The 22,667-nt window shown below is 43.0% G+C and overlaps 1 protein-coding gene across 4 annotated transcripts in view; it reads left to right on the top strand.

Annotated features, from left to right (window-relative positions):
* GRIA1 (glutamate ionotropic receptor AMPA type subunit 1) overlaps positions 1-22,667 on the top strand; it is a 125,938-nt gene that overhangs the window by 92,702 nt on the left and 10,569 nt on the right. For all 4 annotated transcript variants that reach the window (XM_086471178.1, XM_086471177.1, XM_086471175.1 and 1 more), the window contains 2 exons: positions 17,408-17,606; positions 18,159-18,406. In XM_086471178.1, coding sequence (XP_086327304.1) covers positions 17,408-17,606; positions 18,159-18,406 — 447 coding nt within the window. The remainder of the gene's footprint in view (positions 1-17,407; positions 17,607-18,158; positions 18,407-22,667) is intronic.

The following is a 22,667-nucleotide window of genomic DNA, read 5'->3' as shown; positions in this document are numbered from 1 at the left end:
GGGCAGATTTACTTAGGATTTGTGAAGCTGAAAAAGGGTTAACCAGCTATGGCTTGGGGTGTGGATTATATGTACCCATCATTCCCAAGAGGTCAGCTCTGGATGTCGGTTGGAGGGAGAGCATGTGGACAGGACAAGCACCAAAGCTGCTAGACACTGCAGACACAGCTGTCAGTTCACCCTCTCCACAGCTCTGAGAAGCACACTTGTCCCAGTTTAGGCTAAGGACATTTTTGGCCAGGTTTGGCTCAAACCAGAGGTACTGCCAGTCAGAAGAATGAATTTACAGGCAGTAGATTCTATGGTGACATCTGAAGAGATGCTCTGATAAAAGCAGATAGCAAAGAGGCCTTTTGTTCTGTTTTTTCCCCATCCTTCCTTTTTTGGGCTTTGTCTCCCTTCTCTTTAAAGGAAATTCTAGCAGAGATATGTGTCTTGTGAGTGAACACAGTAGGCAGAAGTTAATTTCCTCAGGGGATGCGAAGGAGGCACAACTCCATCAGCAAGCAGAGATAACTCTGTAGCTCGACACAGCTCCCGCGGGATGGTGGGGGGAGGCCAGGCACCAGCTTGTTGGCTATTGGATGCCAATTTGTCCAAATATTAATGAGCTTGGGGTAGCAGGGAAATAAGAGCCTGCAGGGCACTTTGATTGTGACAGCTTTTATGAATATGTTTTATCATCTGATCATTGATTGGTAGGACTCCAGGCGGAGCATTCAGAAAGTCTTCCCAGCAGAGGGGATTTCAAACTTTATTGCTGTCTTATAACACCACCCCACGTGTTAGGATCAGATTATTGTTATTTTCATTCTCATTGTTGTTCTTCTCATCATTAGTCTTATTTAGGAAAGAGAATGTCTTCCTCTGGGGACATTTCAATAGCCAGTTTCTGTTTCAAGGAGGAGCATGGAGAGGTGAAAAGCTGAGACTTTGAGGAATAGCAAATTTGGAAACATCTTTAATAGAAAGTGTCAGGGAAAGATCAGTGGTTTTGATACGAATAACAAGATATGTTCTAGATAAACAACATGCTTTGAATCACCATTTCAAAGTGTTGTTTTATTTTTGCTTTGAAATGGGAAATGAGTATGATTGTCATTGTTATTTTAATGTTGTTAATTTGATCATCCTGATAATGAAAATTATAATTTCATTGAAACCAGTATTTTCCCATGGAGCACAAGAACTCTTTCTTACTACAAATATTTGCAAGAAGAGAAAATCTGAAAAATTAAATATGAGAATTATAATTATAACTCCCTTACTCTGCGTGCAGCTCCTTGAGATGGTTGCAAGTGGAGTGGGACATTTCTGTGAAATGTGAAAGCAAGAAGGAAGCAAAAGAGTGAGAATTTCTGGAGGAAGTTGTTGTACAGGAAGGCTCTGAGCTCGCTCCGTATTTCACATGTATCTTTCACATGAACCTAGTGCAGGATTCCTGTGACACATCACTTAGAAATTAATGCCAGGTGGAACGACACTGTGGGCAAGTGGGGATCTGCTCTATTCCAATATATTTCCTATATGGTTGCTTCTAAACTTATCACTACAACCTCTCAGCATCTCCACAGTAATGTATTAACCAATATAAATAGCTTCTGTTATACATCTGTTCTATCATTCTCTCCTCAGCAGAAAGGATCAAGTGCAGGGGTGTATTTTGTTTTTGTAGAGGTTTTTGGTTGTTTATTTCAGTTTTGTTTGGGAAAGGAGTAGGGGAAATTTGTCTGGAGGTTTGTTTTGTTTTTTTTCCAGAGCATGCTTGTTTTAAGTGCATATGCCACTATGTATTTATCATAAAAAAAAAAGATCAAAACCGCAGACACATCACTCAGCACAGCGGGTGGTGAGGTCTGCAGCAACTCCTTGCTCTTGTAAATGTGCATTCCTCAGTCTCAGACCAGTCCCCAGGGAACTTCAGTCCCCTACAGAGACAAAAATTTGCCTCTGAAGGGAAGTGGGGCCCTTTTTAAGGACAGTCTTACTAGCCAGAACTTTAATCAGGCTTTTAAGCATGCTGGTCACAACCTACCAAGCACTTTAAAGATGCACTGTGAATTTGATGACCTTGGATGGCCAAGACAGAGAACAGCTGTGGCTTACGTGCTCGTAGCTTCTGCTTCTGAGGAGTGAGGCTGCTAGGCATGAGGTTAACCGGTGTCCTTGAAGCTCTGAAGCCTTCATGTCTAGGTATAGACTGGATGAGTGTGACAAAGGCCAGGCAGTGACCAGTAGCCAGAGCAAGTGCTAGTCTGTGTTGTGCCTTTGGATGCTGCCACATGAGCATGAGCAAGGCATTCATACCTCCTAAACCATAAACGGAATGACTCGATTGTAGGTACATAGCTTCAGCCAAAGGAGGCTGTGAGCTCCTGGACATTCCCCACTGGAGTGTGCGGTCCCCCTTCTGCACCATCACTGACCAGTGGTCTAATTTGTCCTGGTTGAGGTGAGGTGGTCCCTGTCATCGTCCTTAATGTCTGTGCTTTCAAAGTACTGGCTGATACACAGCAGAATGGGGGAGAAACATTTTGGAGTTGTGGGTAGTTTCACATACATAGTAACGGGCAGAAATCAGTGAAGTCTGAAACGGGCCATAAACCATCCGGCTTCTCAAAGTGCCACCTTAACTTCAGAAAACAGTCATGAAATTGCAAAAACACTCATTAAATGTGAAATACAGACCCAGAAAGGAGATTTTCAGAGCAGGTATCTGAGGTAATAAATGTCCCACAGCCAACAGCGAGAGCCTGCAGCAAGAGAAATGTGAAGTAAACATGTCTCACATTGTACCATTTTTAAAAAATGTAATTTAATAAATCATCTTCAGAGCTTAAAATAACCCCAGTGTGTAGCAGCTGTGGAGAGCGCGACCTCACTGACATCCAGCACGTTGCTGCCATTCCTTGCTCAGGATGGACACGAGGCCTTTGAGAAGGAGACTGAGGAGATGTCTGGGCTTCCTGACCTCCTCTGCAGCAAAACAAGGCATCTGAATTTTTCATCTGCCCCATCGTTTTTTACAAAATAACTTACCTGATTGTTGTGAAAAGGACAAAAAAGCAGGGAGCAAAATATGTATTTCTCTTGTCAGCTTCCTAGCTTGATCTTCTGTTTTTTGTAATCGCAAAATGTGTTGCTTCATATGGTTTGAGCCCAAAAGAGACTTCCTGTATATTGGAGACTATTAAATTTAATCCAGTTACTCTTCCTGTGACTCAGAAAACTTATGTTTGACTAAAATGAAATATGTTTGGCTAAAATAGATCTTCCAGAAAGGCATTTATTCTTCCTTTGATCCTTTGAAGATAACATGAGATAGAATATTTCTCAGCTCAGTGACTATAGGAGTCTTGTCCCCACTGGAGTTTGACAGGAGGATAAATATCACACAGTATCACCCAGCAGATGTAGCCATTCTTTGTGCTCTGCCAGAGGAAAATTAAAGAGATCTCAAAAAATAAACCCAGCTTCATGGGGGCTCTTTTTGTACTGTGTTGTGGAAACAAAAGAGATATATTTTGGATTCAGATCAAAACATATCATGAGTAGAAGGGAAATGTATAGTCATATCATTACACGATAGGGTATCATGTCACGATACCTGAACAACACAGCTTGAAATTGCTCATTATAATCTGCATGATTGAGAACAGAGCTGAAGATGCCCTGGTCAGTGGGTGCGGGGAAGTGAAATGATGGCTGAAGCTTTCATCACAGCCTGCATCTGGGAGAGAGACAGACTTGAGAGGGAATGTTTTGAGAGCATCAGCGGGATGCCGGAGCAGGAAGAGATTCTGTCCTGGTCTGTGCAAGGTGCCATAAGGGACCACTGCTGGGAAATGGTTGGGCCACAGCAGTGTGCCTAAAGACTGCAGGTGTTTCCTGCGCACAAGGAGACACGGTGCAAGATGCAATCCACCCTTCAGCTGGCTTGGGATGAAGCGTTAAATGGGTCTTAACTTGTCTGCAGAGCCCAGACCTGGAGCCAGCACAGGGTGCAGTGGCACATGCCAAGCAGTGACCCCCTGTCTGGGGGAGAAGGTGCTGCTTAGGGAGGTTTGCTCGCAGAGGTGATGAACGAATGCACTCTGAGGTGGGAAGGAGAGATACAAATGCTGGCTGCTATCCAGTCGATAGACACCATCTATTATTTATAGGCATCTTGTGGACATCGTTATTTGTTTTCAGTGACATGGAAACAGTGCGCTCCGGCTATACACGGTGCAGCTGAGCTTGTATTTCACTGCATTCCTTTGTAGGCTTTCTGTTGCACTGAATCATAGCGGTTTGTCTGTGGAAGAGCAAGTACGGTATTTATTATGTACCTGTAATTAATGCTGAACATTCTCATCTGCTATTTTTTCCTGTTTATTTACTTTTCTTTTTAGAACAATTGAAAAAAAAAAATCACAGGAGACTTCAGCCATAGAGCCAGTGGAAATAACAGCAAAATTGCTCCACAAGTTGTTGAAGTTTTTTTCCCTAAACTAGCCTCTAGAGATTTTGAAAAATTGCAGCACTTTTAAATTTCATCACAATGTTTGTAGTACTGAAAGATTTTATCCAGTTTTAGACAAGATCTAAATCAGAAATTGTTTACGAGAAAAATGTTCTTTTTTTTTACTGAGAGGTTTGATTTGCGTTGTTTCAAGGGAATTATTTCTGTTCTATCTTTGGTTAACTTACTTTTGCAGGGTACTTACTTCTTTTGCTAAAAATTTAGAATTAGGGAAATTAGAACCAGCTGCATTCAGCAATTAAAAGGATTTTAATTCCTTCCTGAAATGAAGGCTGAGCCTTGGTGTTTATTTGGCGACTCTTCTTGATTTCAGTAGGCATCTTCTCTGACACTCCAAGCATCTGCCTGTCTTTTTGGCCTGATGCACAGTTCTGGTGCTGTCCTTGCAGTACCCATTATAACCTTCAACAGGACTTGTCCTGGAGAATCACTGGAGAGCTGTGCAAGCTCTCACAAGGCAGGAGGCCCACAAGCAATGAGAAAGGATTTGTGCTTCTTTTTTGCTTGCGCTGTTTGCACAGGAAGGCCTGGGTGGTGATGGGGTAGAGCTCACTGGCAGGGCTTGCTGAAGCCTCTTTGAGGACATAGGAGAAGGTGTCCTTGCTCCTACAGATCAGGTTGCTGACCACCAGTTGGATTTACTGCACAGTCTCAAGGCAAAGGGCATATTTTTGCAACAAAGGAGGAAGCAGTTTGTCATTTGCTTGGGTAGCACTTGCAACCTGCAGCTCATGCTGAGGCTGCCCTGCAGGACAAAGCAGCCAAGCCAGTCTGGGAACAAGGTTGGTTCAGCATCCCTACTCCTTCTGCAACATGGGGTGAATCTAGGAGGCTTGTTCATGGGGACAAAGCTTAGGATCATTTATTTTTGGCAATTTTCTTGAAATGATGAGCTGAGGTTGGTCTTTAAGAATGAAAGTAAAAACTTAGGATTTCAACTTATGGGAAATACTGCTTTCCTTTTCAAAGTGTACCAAATGATTTTGCAATTATCTCTACTTGGCAGAGTTAATTATGTCCGGGGAGAGGAAATTCAGGTCACAGGGTAAGAGGAGTACTTGCAAATCACCAGGAACTGATGACCACACTTATTTCCGAAATGCACTTAACCAGGGAAAGCGACTCACCGGAGGAGCAGCTTGACAAATTGCACAATATCTAACTAAACAGTCCCCTTTGGAGTTTGTGCACTTCCATGGCAACCAAAATGTGGCAGCCAGGGGAAAATGGAAATTCTTTTGAAATAGTCATCGTGCTGTCCTCCTTTTCCTTTGGAAAAATGCTGAAGGATACAGAGGACTCAGAAGAAGGAAATAACCAACTGAGAGAATATTATTGGGAAAATGCAGTCTCATCTGTAAAAGAAAAATTTGTCTTTTGAATTTCCATGCTTTGCCGTCTGAAAATTTCTAAATGCTGCAGAGGTAATGAATGTTTCCTTCACTGATCTGTAAGCCACTTCCTCGGGATGGTTTCCCTATCAGACATATCTAGTCAGTCTTGCACAGCTCTGAGGTTGCTGGGGGACAGCAAGAAGTTTGCTGAAAGTCCCCACATTGAGTGACAGATTTACTAATCATTCCACCAGCTGTGTTTAAGATAGGAAGTCAAACACTTGATCCAAAAGCAGATTTATTAAGCTGAAAATACATTTGCAATCTCTTTCCTCAGGTCTAAATAAATGTTTATCATACTTTTGATAGAAAACAAAGTTAAAAATAGCAGGGGGGAAAGTGCATTGCCCAGTTTTTCAATCTATTGGGAACTTTTAGTAGGGCACTTCTGACATGGAAATGGCATGTGCTGCTTGTGTTTCTAACGCTGTGCATTGGCTCAGGATCATGAGTGGCACTAGGATTTATAGGGGTGCCTCTGAGATTTATAACCTTCTCCATGACTCCGGCAGGAGACCTCCTGAGGCTCCAGGGACTCCCTATTATGCTGTACTCCAACTTGCTGATTTTCAATCAGTAAGAGAAACACACTTTCTCTTTTCATTTTCTTCCCTCTTGATAACCTGTTATGCCCGAGCAGTCGGCTCAGCTGGGGTCTGACATCCTCTGAGCTACAGTCAGGACTGCGCATGGTTGTGTCTTCCTAATAACTAGGTCGATTGCCAAGTGTTTGCGTCGAAGAATAAGGGTTGTGAGGAGCTGAATGACCTCCAACTCCCTGAAGTGGTGTCTTCTGCAAGGCTGCCTGTCACACACTGCTTTAATGTTGGCACTCCAGAAAAATCATGTAGCTAAGATGGGAAGCCTTGAGCATGTTTTCACAGGGAAGCCCTGCTTAAATAACCCTTCCATATGCTGTACATCACTTTTATCAGCACTAAGATATCATGTGCACATTCTTTGGATACACAGTTGAATGAGCATTGAACTCCTCAATTCAAATTGTTCTGGCTCACAACGCAGAGCATCCACAGCTGCTCTTTGCTGGTTTAACCCCCAGAGCTGGCCAAAACTTCATGGCCTTCCACTGGGAGGCTCAGAGTACTTCCCTTATTCCACTGGAGTTTGGGACTTATTGTACCTGTTCTGCTTTTCTCCCAGATTTCATCCCAACTACTTGTCCTGGTAACTGGGGAAGCACCATACCCCCTTTTCACTAGAGGTTCAGAAATGTGTACATACAGTGAGCAACACCCCAAAAGAGTGAGCAGGTGAAGATAAATTTATCGAAATATGGCAGAGGTGCTAGGTTATTCATTGAAAGGCTTGACAAAGCTGAGTAAATGGGAAAACCAAAATGTGGGTCATGACAAAATATGTGTGGTAGGTAGGGCCAAAAGGTTTACTGTGCTTGGATGGGGTCTGGAATTGGAGGAGGCAAAGCATGGAGTCACCTCTAAAGTCCTCCAAGCTGGTGGCTTGGTCTTCCTTCCATTTTCACTTAGATCAAAGGAACCAAGTGACAACTAGGGGCCACCTGATTCCTATCATCAAATGGTAGGAAAGGGCATACAGCTCATGTATGCACCCCTTTCTTTAAGCAGCAACATACTCTATGGCATTCAATCTATTTAATAAAATTCAGTAATTCTGAATAATGCCTACCCAGAAGAGTTGCTGCTTACCCTTAGATCCAAAGGCTAAGCAGCAATAATCCAATCATGATAATCATAACTTACTACTTTGATCTTCAGATAAAAGAGCCTATAGAAGTGCAAAAGTGTTACATCACCGTTATTTGGACAACTTCAAAGCATGTTATATACACTAATGAATTCTCCCAACACAGTCTGATGAGGAGTAATAGGAGGCAGATGTGTGAACACAGGAGTAGGAAGAAAGAGGGAAGAAGATGGGTCCCCATATGGTGAAAGGGAAAAGCAGTAGAAATAAGTGCCTGTACACTGTGGATAGGTGTGAGATGTGAAGGGTCCACGATGGCCCAGCTGCAGGAGTCAAGCACATGAGATGCTCTCCCATAGAAGGAATTTTCTCTCTCATTTCTTGAAGCTCTCAGTAAGAAGCAAGATCTCAGGCTGCGGAGAGGCAGACAGAGGGAGGAGGCAGCTTTTCATCTCAGCAGCTCTCCTGAAGCCTTCAAAAATAAAAAAAAAAGTCACCAAATGGATCTTAGCAGGTGAAATAGGAGCAGCAGAAACACTGAACATGTTTTCCCTTCACAGTTTGGGAGTTTTAATGTTAAAAGACAGACACTCCTGTGCTGGGGAGACCAGACTCGTTCCTCACCACTTCTACAGGGGATGCAGTATGCCCTTGTAGAAAAAAGACAGGCGCAAAAGTGAAAATAGAGAAAATGTAACTTCTACGGTCTTGGTGAAAGATCACATTTTAAATTAGAAATGAGAGAGAAAAGGAAGGGAATATTTTGGAATATTACTCAGAGTGAAAATCTTCCAGTGCAGAAAATACTCTCCTCCCAGAAAAGGTCTTTCTTTCATCAGATTGAGAAATCTGACATAAGACAGACAAAAAAACACAGCGAAAAGAACCAAGGCAAGGCACCCTTTAAGATGTCTGAACTCTAGGTTATTGTAACATTGCCCAGAAGTCTCAAAAACGGAGCTCTAAATTGTGAGCACATGTAGATGGCTAAAGAAGATCTTGGAAAAATGAAGAACTGGTAGCATGTAATCCAAAATATATTAAATCTTTGGCAAAACCAAGCTTTTTCATCAACCAGACTTTGAGGAAGAGACTGAGGGAGAGAATACGAAATCTAGCAACACAGTAAAGGACATCAGTACAATACGTCATTGTTTAAAAAGAAGGATGAGTGCTGTTAAATTTGGGGCCACCTGAGGTTGAGGAAGTTCCTGAGTAATGAATCTCCTGGGGCACTCCAGTGAGTGCTTCTGACAAAATTTTATGCTTGTCACCTTGCGAGTTTTTCTCAGCAAAGCAAACAAATGAGACCAAAGTGAGAAAAATGTGTGAAGAGCCTTTTTTACAGTGAAATTTTTGCTCAAAGGCATGATGAGAGTTGTGGGTTTTTTTCCTTGTAGCAAAAGCTGGCGAAACCACAGAAGAGGGATGACTTTGCCTTTCACCAGAGCTGCCAAGCAGCCTGAAGTGACCACGTGTTTCTCAGCAAACCTCTATCTAAACATTCATCCCTTAAATTACCCTGGTTTGCAACATGGAGAAGCATGCTCTGCCATACTTAAGAGTATGACAGTGAATTTCTTCGGATCTATCTGTTCTGTGTTTCAACCACACTCTCGGTTTTTCTTAGGGTTCCACTTCATCCCTCTATCCTAGCCCTTTCTTTACAATGTTTTTTAGCAGCCCTCTGAAAGAGTTGGGTGTATTATCCTGCAGTTTTAGGAATAAGCATCTCAGAAGCCAGTTCTGACTGTTCAGTTATGGTGGGTCCCTTGAGTGAAGAACGTACCTCAGTTCCGCAGTTCTATTGTTTAGGAGTGTTTTTATACCATGGGTGGTACAGGGGTCATGCTGAAGTTGAGGGGGCTGGTTGCCCATGTCAGTCCATGTTTGCTTAGACTCTAGTGCTTCCAACACCATGGTTGAGCAGGTGAGTTGTGTTGATGGCATATCAGCAGGCTGCATGTTGTGTCCATTGAAGACCCCAGGAGAGCACAACCTGTAGACTGCTATTGAGTACACAAATTACCCCCTGCATAGCTGGGCCCATTTGATGCTGCCTCTATCTGCTGGGATTGAGTGTCTCAGGAAGGGGAAGCCGGCAAAGCAGCAGCTCAGAGGTAAATTCCACCTAGTGACCAGCACTTCAGGCCACCCGCCCGGGTGAAGTTCGTAAGTGTGATTCATCCTTTTCTCCCACAGCTGGTAACTGAATTAGAGAGATGAAGTAAGCTACTCTGGGTTCCATAAAGTGGCAGGGCTTCCCAAGGAACAAAGAAAAGAGCCGCTGGATACTAGTCTTCTGGTTAGGCCGTTAGGTACGTCTTGCCAGTCAAAATGCGAAGTGAATGTCTTGAAAACAGCATGTAGCTGCTCTGTAGTCATGCTTATACTTAGCACTGCAGCAATCCAAGCTCCAATGACTGGAGAACCACAAGTGGCATGATGCATTTCTGACTAAGCAGGAAAACTCATTTTAGAAAGAGGTTTTGCCAATTAAAGGGAAATTGAAGAAAAAGTGCCAACATATTCTGCAAAAGAAAAGATGAAACAATAGGAGAGAGACCATATACTGCTGTCCAAGGCCATTAGCTTAGGCAGAAAGAAACAGTAAATAAACTATGACTTATAATTAAAGCCTTACAGATATACATCCTCCCATTGAATCTGGGAGATTCTGCATATTTGCAGACAGTATGTTCAGTTACTGCAATATTTACGCAGCAAGTGACCCCAAGGTCCCTTCTTAAAAGGACTTCTGCTGGGATTCTGCAATCCATATTGCCTCCTTCTGGCGTGTTGGCTTTGGGGGTCGGCTGAGCTGGCACGGTTTACCTGAAAACATGAGAAAGAGCAGATCTCCAGCCCATAAACAAGAGTTAAGAAGCTCTCAAATCTGTTCCTGCTTTCTTTTTCTGAAAAATTAGAAAAAGAAAAGCAGGTGAGAGACAGCATGGGACTCCCAGTACCTATGCACCCTCAGCTTTCTTACCCTATCTCACTGGTTAATGTTACCCCCAGGGAATCAAAATATGCAGCTGTTACCTCTGTAGAAATTTTGTGAGGGGAGCTGAAGAAGGAATTTATACTGCTGGGAGAGGTAAATGAGAATGTCAATAGAAAACATTCTTACTTCTGTGTTTGTAAGGGCACTCTTGACACTCCATGTTGAAACACAGCACTGCAGTCAGGACTCCAGACTCTTGTACCAGGAGGTAGGGTTCAATAACAAGTAAATGTGAACTAATAATGGCCAGAAAATTAATAACACAGCAGGGACAGAGAAACATGCATTGTAGTCACTCCAATTGTATAACAAACAGTTGGTATCTCATTCAAAACTATCCATGGCATAGCAGAGTGTAAGAGGATAAGAGCTTTGCAGCATGTGCATGATGGATGCACCCAGAGCTGTTCCCAGCTCCACAACACTACGTTAAGTTTGTTCCCCTATCTATGACTATTCACAGACTTTTCAAACAAATCTGGGGTTCATGTCAGAGTCGGAGATAAAATAGTAGACCAATCATGCCAGATGGTCTGTGACATACAGAAAAAAAAACAAAATTCATTTACATCGACAAGAATTTAATCTTGAAAATCCATTTAAAATAAGAGCAAAACTGGAGCAAAATGTTTGCAACTAATCCGCTACCAAGTCAATCTTCAGATAGACCCATGAAATGCTCTAGAGTCAGTATCAAATTAGCAGAGTAGTGTCAGAGATCAGAGGATCTGTGTGGGTAGAAGACCAAAAGTGGATTTGACCCACAATCAGTAGAACAAGCGTATAAGAGCTTTTCTTTCAACAGTTTTGCATAAATTCATTCAGTGACAAATATGTCAGTTGACTAAGTGAGCCTTTATTAGAATTGAATTTAACAGCAGATCTGGGAAATCCTTCCAAAGCAACTATGGCTTTAGAATCCCAGATTTGCACTTCTAATTAAAACACTGTCAGTTTAGGTGTAATTCTCCATAAGAGATGGATTTGGAGAGGGGGAAGGGAGAAGTGGGAAAGAGCAGAGATGGTGCTTGAACAGTTTTCTGGGGAGGTTTACTTTGTATATTTTCTGATGATCATCTTAATGTTTTTCACAAACATTTTATTATACTCTTCTAATAAAATGGCAAAGCAGAGGCAAACTCCTTCCTACCTTAGGGATAAGATCAAAGAGCAAATTGTTTGATCAAGGATTGCATTTTGTTTTAAGAAATAAGAGATTATAGCTGCATGATTTTCTTTTTTCTAAGAAGAATTCATCAATGCTAAGGCTAGAACATTAAAAAAAATCACTTCATGGTAACAAAGGAAATTTACAATACTTTTCTCTTTTCGACTGGCAAAATGTAGTTGTTTTTGCAAGGAAAGGTTAAAAAAAAAAAAGCAATCTAAGTAAGAAGATCAAAATTATTATTTTCAGCTTGGTCATCTACAGTTTTTCCATTAGAAAGATATAAAATAGCATATTCCAGAATTATCTTTTAGATTATATGTGTGGCAGGTAAGGGTTTAATGTATTATAAAAATTGAAAGAAAATTATTTGTAATGAGAAAGCAGAAACAAAATTGTTTACCATGTTAAAATTATACCTTTTAGCCTTTCAGAAATGAAACGTTAAGTAATAGAAAAAATGTAAAGCTTGGACAGACCCAAACTAACCATTTTTGGAATGCTACTTTTAGAGGACATTTTTGTCCATTATCTTTTCATTCTGACTGAGAATATTAAGGTTTCATTTACAATTTCAGAATTTTCCACGGCACCGGAATTCTGGTTCCTAGCCAGATCTGATTTTAAGTAGGTTGTGCACCATGGGTATTGAGGACAGAGTATTTACTACTTACTCCTGCAAGTGTAATGTTGGAAAGGAGTGCTCCGTTCTCGCTACTGTTCTGTGAGGGGCAGGCAGGACCCAAAGTCAGGGAGAGGACTGGGGGGAGGGGGGGGGGGGGGGGGGGCGGGGGGGAGTGGAGTGTGATTTTAGCCAGCACAGGCAGGGCTAGAAGAAGAAACCAAGAGATCTTAATTTGGATTGTGTAGAAAAGAAGAGTGTAGGTGCAGAAGGAATAATATAGGTTGATAAATGTACAACCTATCTATTTCATCCCTTTCTGCATCCCAGAATTAGCCATTCATTAAAGCTTCTTTCACAGTTATCCTTGCTTATTTTACTCTGATATTTTTTAGATCCTGCTATTCGCAAGTATTACTATAACGAATGTGAATAAATTCACAGGTCAAATAGACAAATCCAGACATTGGAACATTAGCATATCTTTAAAATACTGACCAGTGCGCTCCATCTCACCTTAGCTCTGCAGGGGACTGAGTCACTAACTCGTTTCCACATAGCAGAGAGCTGATTGCCCTCATGTTATACTTGAATGTGTATGGGGACATGTAAATTCTCCATGTAAGAGGATTTAAACCCCGTATTGCCCATTAGTGAAGAGAATGAACTTGAGCTAGGTCTCAAGCTGCAGAATATTTGTTAGTCAAGTGGAAGGTCATTTTCTGTTATCTAGCTGTGGAGTGAGATTTTCAAAACCTCAAAGTGACTTAAAAGTACAGGGTATATCTACTCCTCTGTGACTGCTCTTACTAGAGCATAAACAGAACTCTAAGTCCCATTGGCTTTTGACCAGGCTTTTAGCTCCCTAGTATTGAAGTCACATCTAGAAATGGGACATTATCTCCTAAATTACAAAGGCACTTTTGCAAATGTGTCCCATGATGGTAGCACTGCTGTTCTCCAGCTTGCTCTACACAAATAACAGAACAAGATCATAATGGATATTGTCTTTCCAACCATTTGTAGTGGTAAGCAGTAACAGACGTTGGCTCAAAATCTAAAAAGGCAGTATGATTATTCAGAGAAATCCAACTTCTCCTCTTTAACCTATGTTCACTGCTATTGAGCTGTGGGGATCACAGAATCACAGAATGGTTTGGGTTGGAAGGGACCTTAGAGATCATCCAGTTCCAACCCCCTGGCCGTGGGCAAGGACACCTTCCGCTAGACCAGGTTGCTCCAAGCCCCATCCAACCTGGCCTTGAAACACTTCCAGGGATGGAGCATCCACAACTTCTCTGGGCAACCTGTTCCAGTGCCTCAGCACCCTCAAAGTGAAGAATTTCTTCCTAATATCTAATCTAAATCTCCCCTCTTTCAGTTTGAAACTGTTACCCCTCATCCTATCACTACTGTCCCTGATCAAGAGTCCCTCCTCACCTTTCCTGCAGGCCCCCTTTAAGCACTAGAAGGCTGCTATAAGGTCTCCTCGGAGCCTTCTCTTCTCCAGGCTCAACACCCCCAACTCTCTCAGCCTGTCCTCACAGGGGAGGTGCTCCAGCCCCTGATCATCTTCGTGGCCTTCCTCTGGACCCACTCAAGCAGGTCCACGTGACATGGGATTGCATCTGCTTGTGTGATGTTTCATGATGACTATTATTATATTTTGTATTGTATTGCAGTAGCCTCCAGGAGCCTTCATCACTGGCCAGTGCTGCCTTGTGTTAGATGCTGAGCAACCATGGAGCAAAAGGATGATGTCCTGTAGAGCCCATATGCTGAGTGTTTTCTCTGCTGTGTGTTTAGAGCAGTTTAGAGTCACAGCTTCTAGCTCCAAGTCAATCTAGCAATGAGGGCGAACATTGCCCATTAGCAGTGTCTGCAACAAAACGTCATACACATGAAGCCCTAGCCATGCTGGCAGTCATAGCAAGCTGTTTATCTCCACCCCTTTCCTCCACAGTCTATGAGAGTGAGTGCTCACCTCCTCGGAGCATCTCATGGTCATGAGGAGAAATGACCAGCACCAGCAGCAAACACAGCCCAGATGAGACTGCTGCATGATACAGACATGCATCTTGTCCCATCTGGCTCCCGTGGGAAAGAAGCTTCAGCCCCTTCTCCCTCTTTGCTCAGCCCTCCTTGTTACCTCCCAGTCTCAATACCCCATAGCTACTTCTTCATGCTGTCAGTGCCAGGTGCGGAGCCAGGAATCATAAGCCATCTGCAGCTGACAGCAGGCAGTCCCCATGGCATAAGCCAGTAATGAATATCACCAGGATGTCAAGGGTCTAGAGGCAGGAATCCGACTGACTGCTGCTGCAGGAATTGAAACAAGTCACAGAAATATCCCAGCTTAGTCAGGAAGGAAAGGCTGCATAATTTGCAGCTGGAGATGAATGTGATTATTTGCCATGCAAATGGATTTTGCCAGCTCAAAGTGGCCTTCATCAGCAGAAATTGTTGTATTTGACATTATCTGGTTACTTTTGTTTAATACCTCTGTGCCTTTTCTAAGCGCTTCCTTCCCTGAGCGCACATCATCCAGACTAATTAGAGACAGGTATTTTTTTCCTCTTCCCCATCAGTCTGGAGATGTGTGAGCTGAATCCATAGATACCTCCCTCCCCAATCCCTCTCCAAATAGGAAACAAAAGGTAAAGTCATTTGCGCTGACAGTCCTGCAGGCCAAGTATTCTCTGCAGATAGGAAGCACGATGGTCACATTTACCTCACCTAACTTAAAAACTAGCTGTTTGGTCCAACCTAGTCATCCTAGTTCCTTCAAAATTCAATAGAGAGAGAGGTCTGCAGAAGGACCTCCTCCTAACCTGAGATAAATGGGGTGAATCATCCCTGGAGGTCCCTACTCATCTCCAGAGGTTGTTTGGTGACTGCGTCTCTCTTAAAGAGTTAGAGATAGGGTAGAAGAACAGTGCCCACCTGCCTGGCTTTCCCACAGCATCCAGCACTCCCACAACAAACCTCTGATCCCCGTCTCCAGGTGGCAGTGATGGAAAGTAATCTTGGGATGAGGGACAGTCGGTCTGCTCAGCCATGTTGCTGCAGTTGCCAACGAAGGAGGAGGTTTGCATGAGGCACTGCAAGATGGGGTAACTAGCATATAGCTTACAGTTGGGAGCCATGCCAGTGGAGTGTAGACCTGAGAAAATCTTTGTTTTAGCTTTCTTGGTTTTTAAGATCTGGATGATTAAGAAAAGAAATTCTGAACTCACTATAGTATCACCTTGGAGATGGGTCCTGTAGACTTTCCTGAAAGACCTTGAAAGGTGGATCCTTCAAAGTCAGTCACTGATCTTGGGTTTAATGGTGAGGCTGTCCAGTTTCAGAAAAGCCCGTGGAAGAAGAAACCAAAGGAGAGGGCAGATACCGCTCCAAAATGAGGTCCCTGTGCAGGGGAAAGCCTGTCCCGTCTCTAACCGTAGAAGTCCTTTCAGTCACAGCTGTAGAATACAGTGCTTATCATTTCTGTCACTGCAATCCCTTGCAGTCATGTTTCCTGCAGTTTCGCTGCCACAGGTGAAAGCTGCTGTGATCATTCTTCAGGAGCGCAGGGCTGACAGCACATGTGGTGGGATGGGTCTTATTTCCACATATTAAAACTTGTACTTTCTGCTCTGCCCTGCGTGCTGCATGTGTGTGATCTCAGTCGCTGTGCCCGCTTTCTTCTGGGAAGTGACCTCAAAGAGTTTTGACTAAAGAGGTTTCAGAGTGAGTTGATCTAAATGGGGAGATGACGTGATGTCTGCAGGAGCAGCTGCCCTCACATCAGCAGCATTTAAAACCAGACTGGACAAACTGAAAGGGCATAACATAAATAAGTTGTGCAGCTGGTGGGCTATGTAGGTTTAGCCTCTTTCCAGCTCTAATTTCAGTGATTAGCAGGGTGTGTTTTTTACCTTGATGGAGCAACAGAGCATGCAGGTTTGCTTGTCAAGTCCTGTTGAACAACAGTAAACCATAGCAGCTGGACCCAAGGCTTCACGCAGACCTGGACGCAGCATAGCATGTACATGAGCTGGTCCATTGCCCTAAGCTGGACTGGGATGTCTCTGTTACCATCCGATAAACCATATTTCTGTGGAGTGACTCAGGTCAGCAGAAAGGCAACACTGAGACATGGTGCCCCTTGGAGAAATAAGCGGTGTTTCTCATGGACAGGTCCTCCTTAGTCAGACTGTCTGGCTTTATCAAATATCTAGAGAAGGAGCATATAAATAATTTAGACAGAGTGCATGAATACTGACATCACTCTAGAATTATCTTCCACTCTTAAAAATTATTTGAAATTTTTTTAGTATAAATTAACGCCTGCTTGACTTATTTGCCTCTATAGCTACCCAATGGTTACAGATAATTGGATATTTGATTGCAGCATGTGCAAAATACCTAGATTTTAAGGCATTATTATGAACATCTTGTCTAACCATCTGCTGAATACAAAACAGATAATGTTAGTACGCAAATTATTCATTAAGGCTGTAGCTCCTCTCTGAGTTTCAATATATCTTAAAGAAAAACCCAGTTTTGTTTTTTGAACTTCAGGTGATAGAGGAGTTGACCTAGTGATCCTGACTGGTCTTTATATCTGGTCTAGCTCCATGCTAGTGCTCCATTCTGCTGGGGATCCATGACACAACACAGACCTAGCTAGAGCTGCTGTTTGGATAGGCATTGCCCTGCCCAGCTAAGCCTACCACATCGTTGTCTCCGTGTCTTATTATTAATATTTTTATATAAAAGGAATGAAAAACAAGGCAAATTCAATCAGTTTATTGCTATTTTTTTCCACTGTGAATTTTTTATCCCCCCTCTAATTACACTGACACCTTGAAAAGAGTTATATTAAGAACTGAGACAGCCACCTGGAAGTGGCTGGAGAACGTGACTTTGGGTAAATGCCCAGGTAAATGATGGGCCCAAAAGAGCCAGATGCACCTTTCGGACCTTCACACTCCTCCTGTTTGACCCTTTTCTCTGTGTCCAGGTCTCTCTCCGGACGCATAGTTGGTGGCGTCTGGTGGTTCTTCACCTTGATCATCATATCCTCCTACACAGCTAACCTGGCTGCCTTTCTCACCGTGGAAAGAATGGTTTCTCCCATCGAGAGCGCAGAGGACTTGGCCAAGCAGACAGAAATCGCCTATGGGACCCTGGAAGCTGGCTCCACTAAAGAATTTTTCAGGGTAAAAAGGAAACTTTAATGCAAACATTTTGATTAGCCCCTTGTTTGACAAGTCCTCCAGGCCCATCCTCTCTCATCCTCAGCTCAGGTCTGGTTCTTTCTCTTGCTGTCCATTGCCGTGTTAGGACATGCTGAGCTTGTCCTCAGAACAGCAAAAATCCAGTTTTCCCTGTGCTGCTCAGAAGGCTGTCAATGTCTCCAGTACATGTGATATTCTGCAACTGTAAACACAAACGTGGAATATCTGTGTGCTTCCCCACGTTACTGAGGATCTACTCTGAGCAGCTCCAAAAGGAACCATCTTCTGATTTCCAGTTTGGTTTGCCCTTAGTTTGATCAGCAAAATTATTTGTCATACAGAAATATGTGGCAGAAATCAGGGGTTGATCTGGACCCTGGTTCAGAAATGGCAGGAGGTTCATTAACATCTTGTTTCCCCTTTTGCCTTCCTTGGCCCATCCGATATGTGGGTATGTTCAGTCCAAGTTGGAAATCTCAGCTGGCACCCAAACCTCTGTTAACGGTTTTGTTGGGTTTCTGCTGTCCTACGCAGCGATCCAAAATAGCAGTGTTTGAGAAGATGTGGACATACATGAAGTCAGCCGAACCCTCCGTTTTTGTGAGGACGACAGAAGAGGGGATGATCCGGGTGAGGAAGTCAAAAGGAAAGTATGCCTACCTCTTGGAGTCCACAATGAACGAGTACATCGAGCAGCGGAAGCCTTGTGATACCATGAAGGTGGGAGGTAACTTGGACTCCAAAGGCTATGGCATTGCAACACCAAAGGGGTCTGCACTGAGGTAAGTGCCTTGGATTTGCTTTCTTTTGCCAAACCACCCAGCAAATCAATGTATGCACACAGTCCAATCTCCATTGCCATGTTTATCACAAAAGCTTGGGGCAAGGAGGTGGGGGAGGTGGAGGAAAAGGGATATGAAAACTCAGCGTGATGTGCAGGGAAGTAAAATGCCCGGCTCCAATCCAACAGCAATGGGAGCATCTAATTACTCAAGCCCTGCATTTGGAAACTGGATCCTGGCTGATGCACTTGCTACGAATGTGTTTGCTGTATCAGATGATGGCAGGGGGGCTGCTGTGGTGTAACCATTGGTTTCAGAGAGCATTATCCAGAAGGGACGCTCATCCTGTGCCATGTGAACTGCACAGCTTTGCAGAGTATGGTATTGCCCTGGCTTGGATCCATGCTTGCAGAGGGAGTTCTCATGGGGAAAGCATTTTGATGTTTTGTAAAATGAAATGCTATTTGAGAGGGGTGAGAAGCCAGCTTTGCAAATGCCTACAAAAGGTGTGCATTTTCACTCACTGAGTCAATTCAGATCCTGGCAAGCACCAAATTTATGGCAAGACCAAAGGAGCACAAATCCTGCATTTCTGAGCCCAGATATCACATGCCTTTGCCTACTGTCATGTGAAATATCTTCAGAGACCTTCCTTTAAAAAAGAAGAACCCTTAAAAAGTACAGACCCAGATCTGAGTTAGTGGCAGAGCTTGGGCACTGCACATGGCTGTACTCCTGGATGTGAGCTGGCCCCCTGCAAAGCGTATCACGCAAACTGACCTGCTCCAAGCAGCATTACCAGAATCTGCAAACTGAGATGGTGATCTGAGTCACATCAGAGGTGTGGTTCCTTTTAGCAGCAGGTGTGCAAGTTCCTCATGCTACAATCGTGAGGAATATGAGTTGTGAGGATTTAGTGTGACTAGTAAATCCTCAGAAGCCATAGCTTTAAGTAATTTGATTGATGCTCCAACTGGTTTATTTATTTATTGAACATATTTTAATCAAAATATTTTGACCAAATTTGTATGTATGACCTTGCTTGCTAACATAACCCAGTGCAGAGACATTTAATCCATGGTCTCTGGATGACTAGAAACCACCTGAGCACTTGCTGATGGATTTGTCTGATTACACAGCTCCTGAGCCAAAGCCAGCCCAAAGAATTGAAGGTGATCAACTGGTAGTGGATGAGGCCAAGGATTTTGATTACTACATTTATAAGTCAGCTCAAATTAGGTTCAGCACTTCCCATATCAGCAGTATCTTTAGAGAAGCTCATGAATGCAGTGCAGATGCTCCAGAAGGCAATTCTTGCATCCAGTGTGGTTCAGGCTCTGAAATGACTTGGAGTCCTCCAAATGAAGATGGATATATTCTCACAGCTTTGAGATGCTTTCTCAAAGCATCCCAAAAGATGTTGCACTCTCTCCAGTGTTTGTTTTCTGTCTTGCAAATATGGAAATTAGGAAACAGGGCTGATTCTATTTATTTATCTATTTAAACATCAATCTTGTATCCTAATTTTGATATTATAAAAACAAGCAAACAGGAACATCCTACCTGTCTTGTAATTGTTGGCATGTGAAGGAGCCATTTATCATACTTCTAAGAAAAATAAACAACAAAAAAGAGAATTGCATCATTCATTTTAATTTTGCAGCTCCAAACATCCCTCTGCTAGGCATGATTCCAAAAATTCCTAACATTTCCTTCTGTTTTCTCTTTTTCATCCTGGCTGCATGTAGAACAAATTTCTTGTGGGCCTAATGGCAAAGGAGGAATGCTTGATTTTCCATCCAATGGTGTTTCTTTGGAACAGTTGCTGTCAGTTTTTGTCCCATTATGTATGTTTTGTTCCTGTTGTTTTAATTGTTTTAATCTTACCAGTTCCCTACAGTCATCATGTAGTGTCTGTTTTCCCCTTGGGGTCCTGCACGTGAGAGGTTGCCCTGAGCAAGGTGACATTCATGAAGCATCTGTATAGCATGGTCAGCCTGTCTCTATTCAGGCTTCATCTTCACTCACTGTCATTCACAGAGTAAAAGCTCTGAGCCAGGTTTGGAGGTACCTGTAAGCCAGGCCTGTCTTAGATCAGGTGTGTTTTAGAAGATGGGCTGCATTTTGATTTTTGCTGCAACCTGTCCCTTTTGTAGCTAGACTGGTTTTCCTGCATTTAGGAGAGCTAGGTGAATCTGGCTTTGAGTATCTTGTGGCCTACAAATGTTAAAATTCAGTTGCATTTAGGTGTGTCTGAGAAGGGAAATGATGGGAGAGCAGAAATTACACTTTTCAACACAGCTAGTTCAAATTGTGATCCTGTCTGACATGAAATAGTCATGCAGCTGCAAAACCCATCCATTTACTTGTCAGGAGTTCTTCTCCACTCTTAGACAAGTGATCAAAAAGAGGGCAAAAAGCCAAATTATCCAAAACAGAGGAAAGAAAAAACAAGAAATCCCATATGAGTTTGGATTCAAAGAATAGGGAGGGGTTTGAGAAGGAGGTCTGGAAGGGCAAGTTCTTCAGAGCAGCCATACTGACATTAGCATACAAATCGGTTTTCTTAGGGTCTGTGAATAAACACAAAATGTCCCATGTTAAAAACCCACCTTCCAGGACCTCAGACCTCTCAGTCTTTCATCAAAATACACTCAAGATGAAGTACAGCTTGTTCTTGTACTCACCATGAGCTGAAGAGAGAGACAATTAACTGAAATGAAACTTCTTAGGAAAGTTAACACATAACACTTAGCACACAGCCCCAAAAATCATATGGCTGATACTGTGCTGAGGGAAACTGCAATGCATTTACTTTGTTAACACCTTGTACCCACATAGAAGCTGAAATGTATTTTGGCTCATTAGTTAACTAATCTTTTGCAGATGGTTCAGACATCGGAGTACTAATTAACCTGTATTCTGTTTTAGAAGGTAGAAATAATTATGATTTACTTAGTGTTAAATTCTTTCTGGAGCTACACTCACATGTTTCCACTGGCTTTAAATGCAACTCAAGTTAGACTCTGACCACAATACTGTTATGGTAAAAAAGGGAAAATACTCAGCCATCTTCAAATCTACACCTTCACCTTCTCTTGGACTGGTAGCAAGTTTGGCTGCATTTGGATTTTGCTTTTTGAAGGCTGGGTTCTGCCTGAAGGAGACTCCCAGTCCTTATGAAGGCTTCAGTGCTCGGATGGGATCCCAACAGGCAGAGCTATCACGGTCTCGTGGAGGTCAACACACCCCTCTTGCTCACAGCCAGGCCAGGCCATTTTAGAATTGCACTGTAACAAAACGGCCCCGATGGTGAGGATTTTTTCGGGTGGTACAGAGTGCTATGAGCACAGATTCTCTGACATGGGAGCTGCAAGGTCCTTGGCCTTTTTCAAGATCTGTTTTATAGATATTCAAGATCTGTTGGTGGACAGTTCAGCCTTCCATCTCTTCTGTGCTTTTTAAAGCCCTGTCAAGTTTGTGCCTCACTGTGCTCAGCTTTTTTCCTCTTTTTCGTGCAATGTCTACACCAGCATTGCACCTGATGCCCAGCATCCAGAAACAAACTGTGCCTATGTGCAGAGCCTGTAAAACTCACTGCTGCACATCCTGAGTCAAGGTGCTCCCTCAGATGTTCACCACTGCAATCAGTGAGATCTATGTGAACAGGTCTGAAGGCAGACTGTGGCACAGTTTGGATTTGAAGTCCGTCCTAAATCCACATCACTGGTCTTGTTTCTGAATGGTAGAGTCTGCTCAGCATCCAGACTCATGCAATGTTTTCCATGACTGGGGAGATACATCTATGAAACATTGCAGCCATCCAGAAGTCCTAGGTGGTCTCGGGTGTGTACATTTTAATGGTGGTGCAACCATTCCATGACCTTTTGGTAACATGGCAGTGATATCACAGGGCATACAGGGCCATTCATAGCTGACCATATCTGTCCAAAGTGAAGGAATTCACTTCCCAAAGCATAAAAGAGTCTTAAGTCCCTGAGACATTGGGAGCTCTGGAAAATGCTTGAGGGAGGGAATGCAGACCTCAACGTCAGATGAAATAAGATGGCCACATTCTGTCTTGTGGTAGCATGGCCTTTCCACAGGGCTTCAGGAAAAGCAATGGTGACTACCACCAGTTGGGGATCCGCCCCTGTGTTTCATACATCTTAAAATGTCTGAAGTGTATCCCAACCATATGTTAATTTGAACATGTTAAAGTTCTTGAATTGATTAAATGTTCTTTTTGTGTGTGTGTTAC

The sequence above is a fragment of the Leptosomus discolor genome, chromosome 10 (assembly GCF_034619465.1).
Source record: "Leptosomus discolor isolate bLepDis1 chromosome 10, bLepDis1.hap2, whole genome shotgun sequence".
Taxonomy (NCBI): domain Eukaryota; kingdom Metazoa; phylum Chordata; class Aves; order Leptosomiformes; family Leptosomidae; genus Leptosomus; species Leptosomus discolor.
The sequence above is the reverse complement of the archived record's forward strand: the minus strand, read 5'-3'. Positions and strand labels throughout refer to the sequence as shown.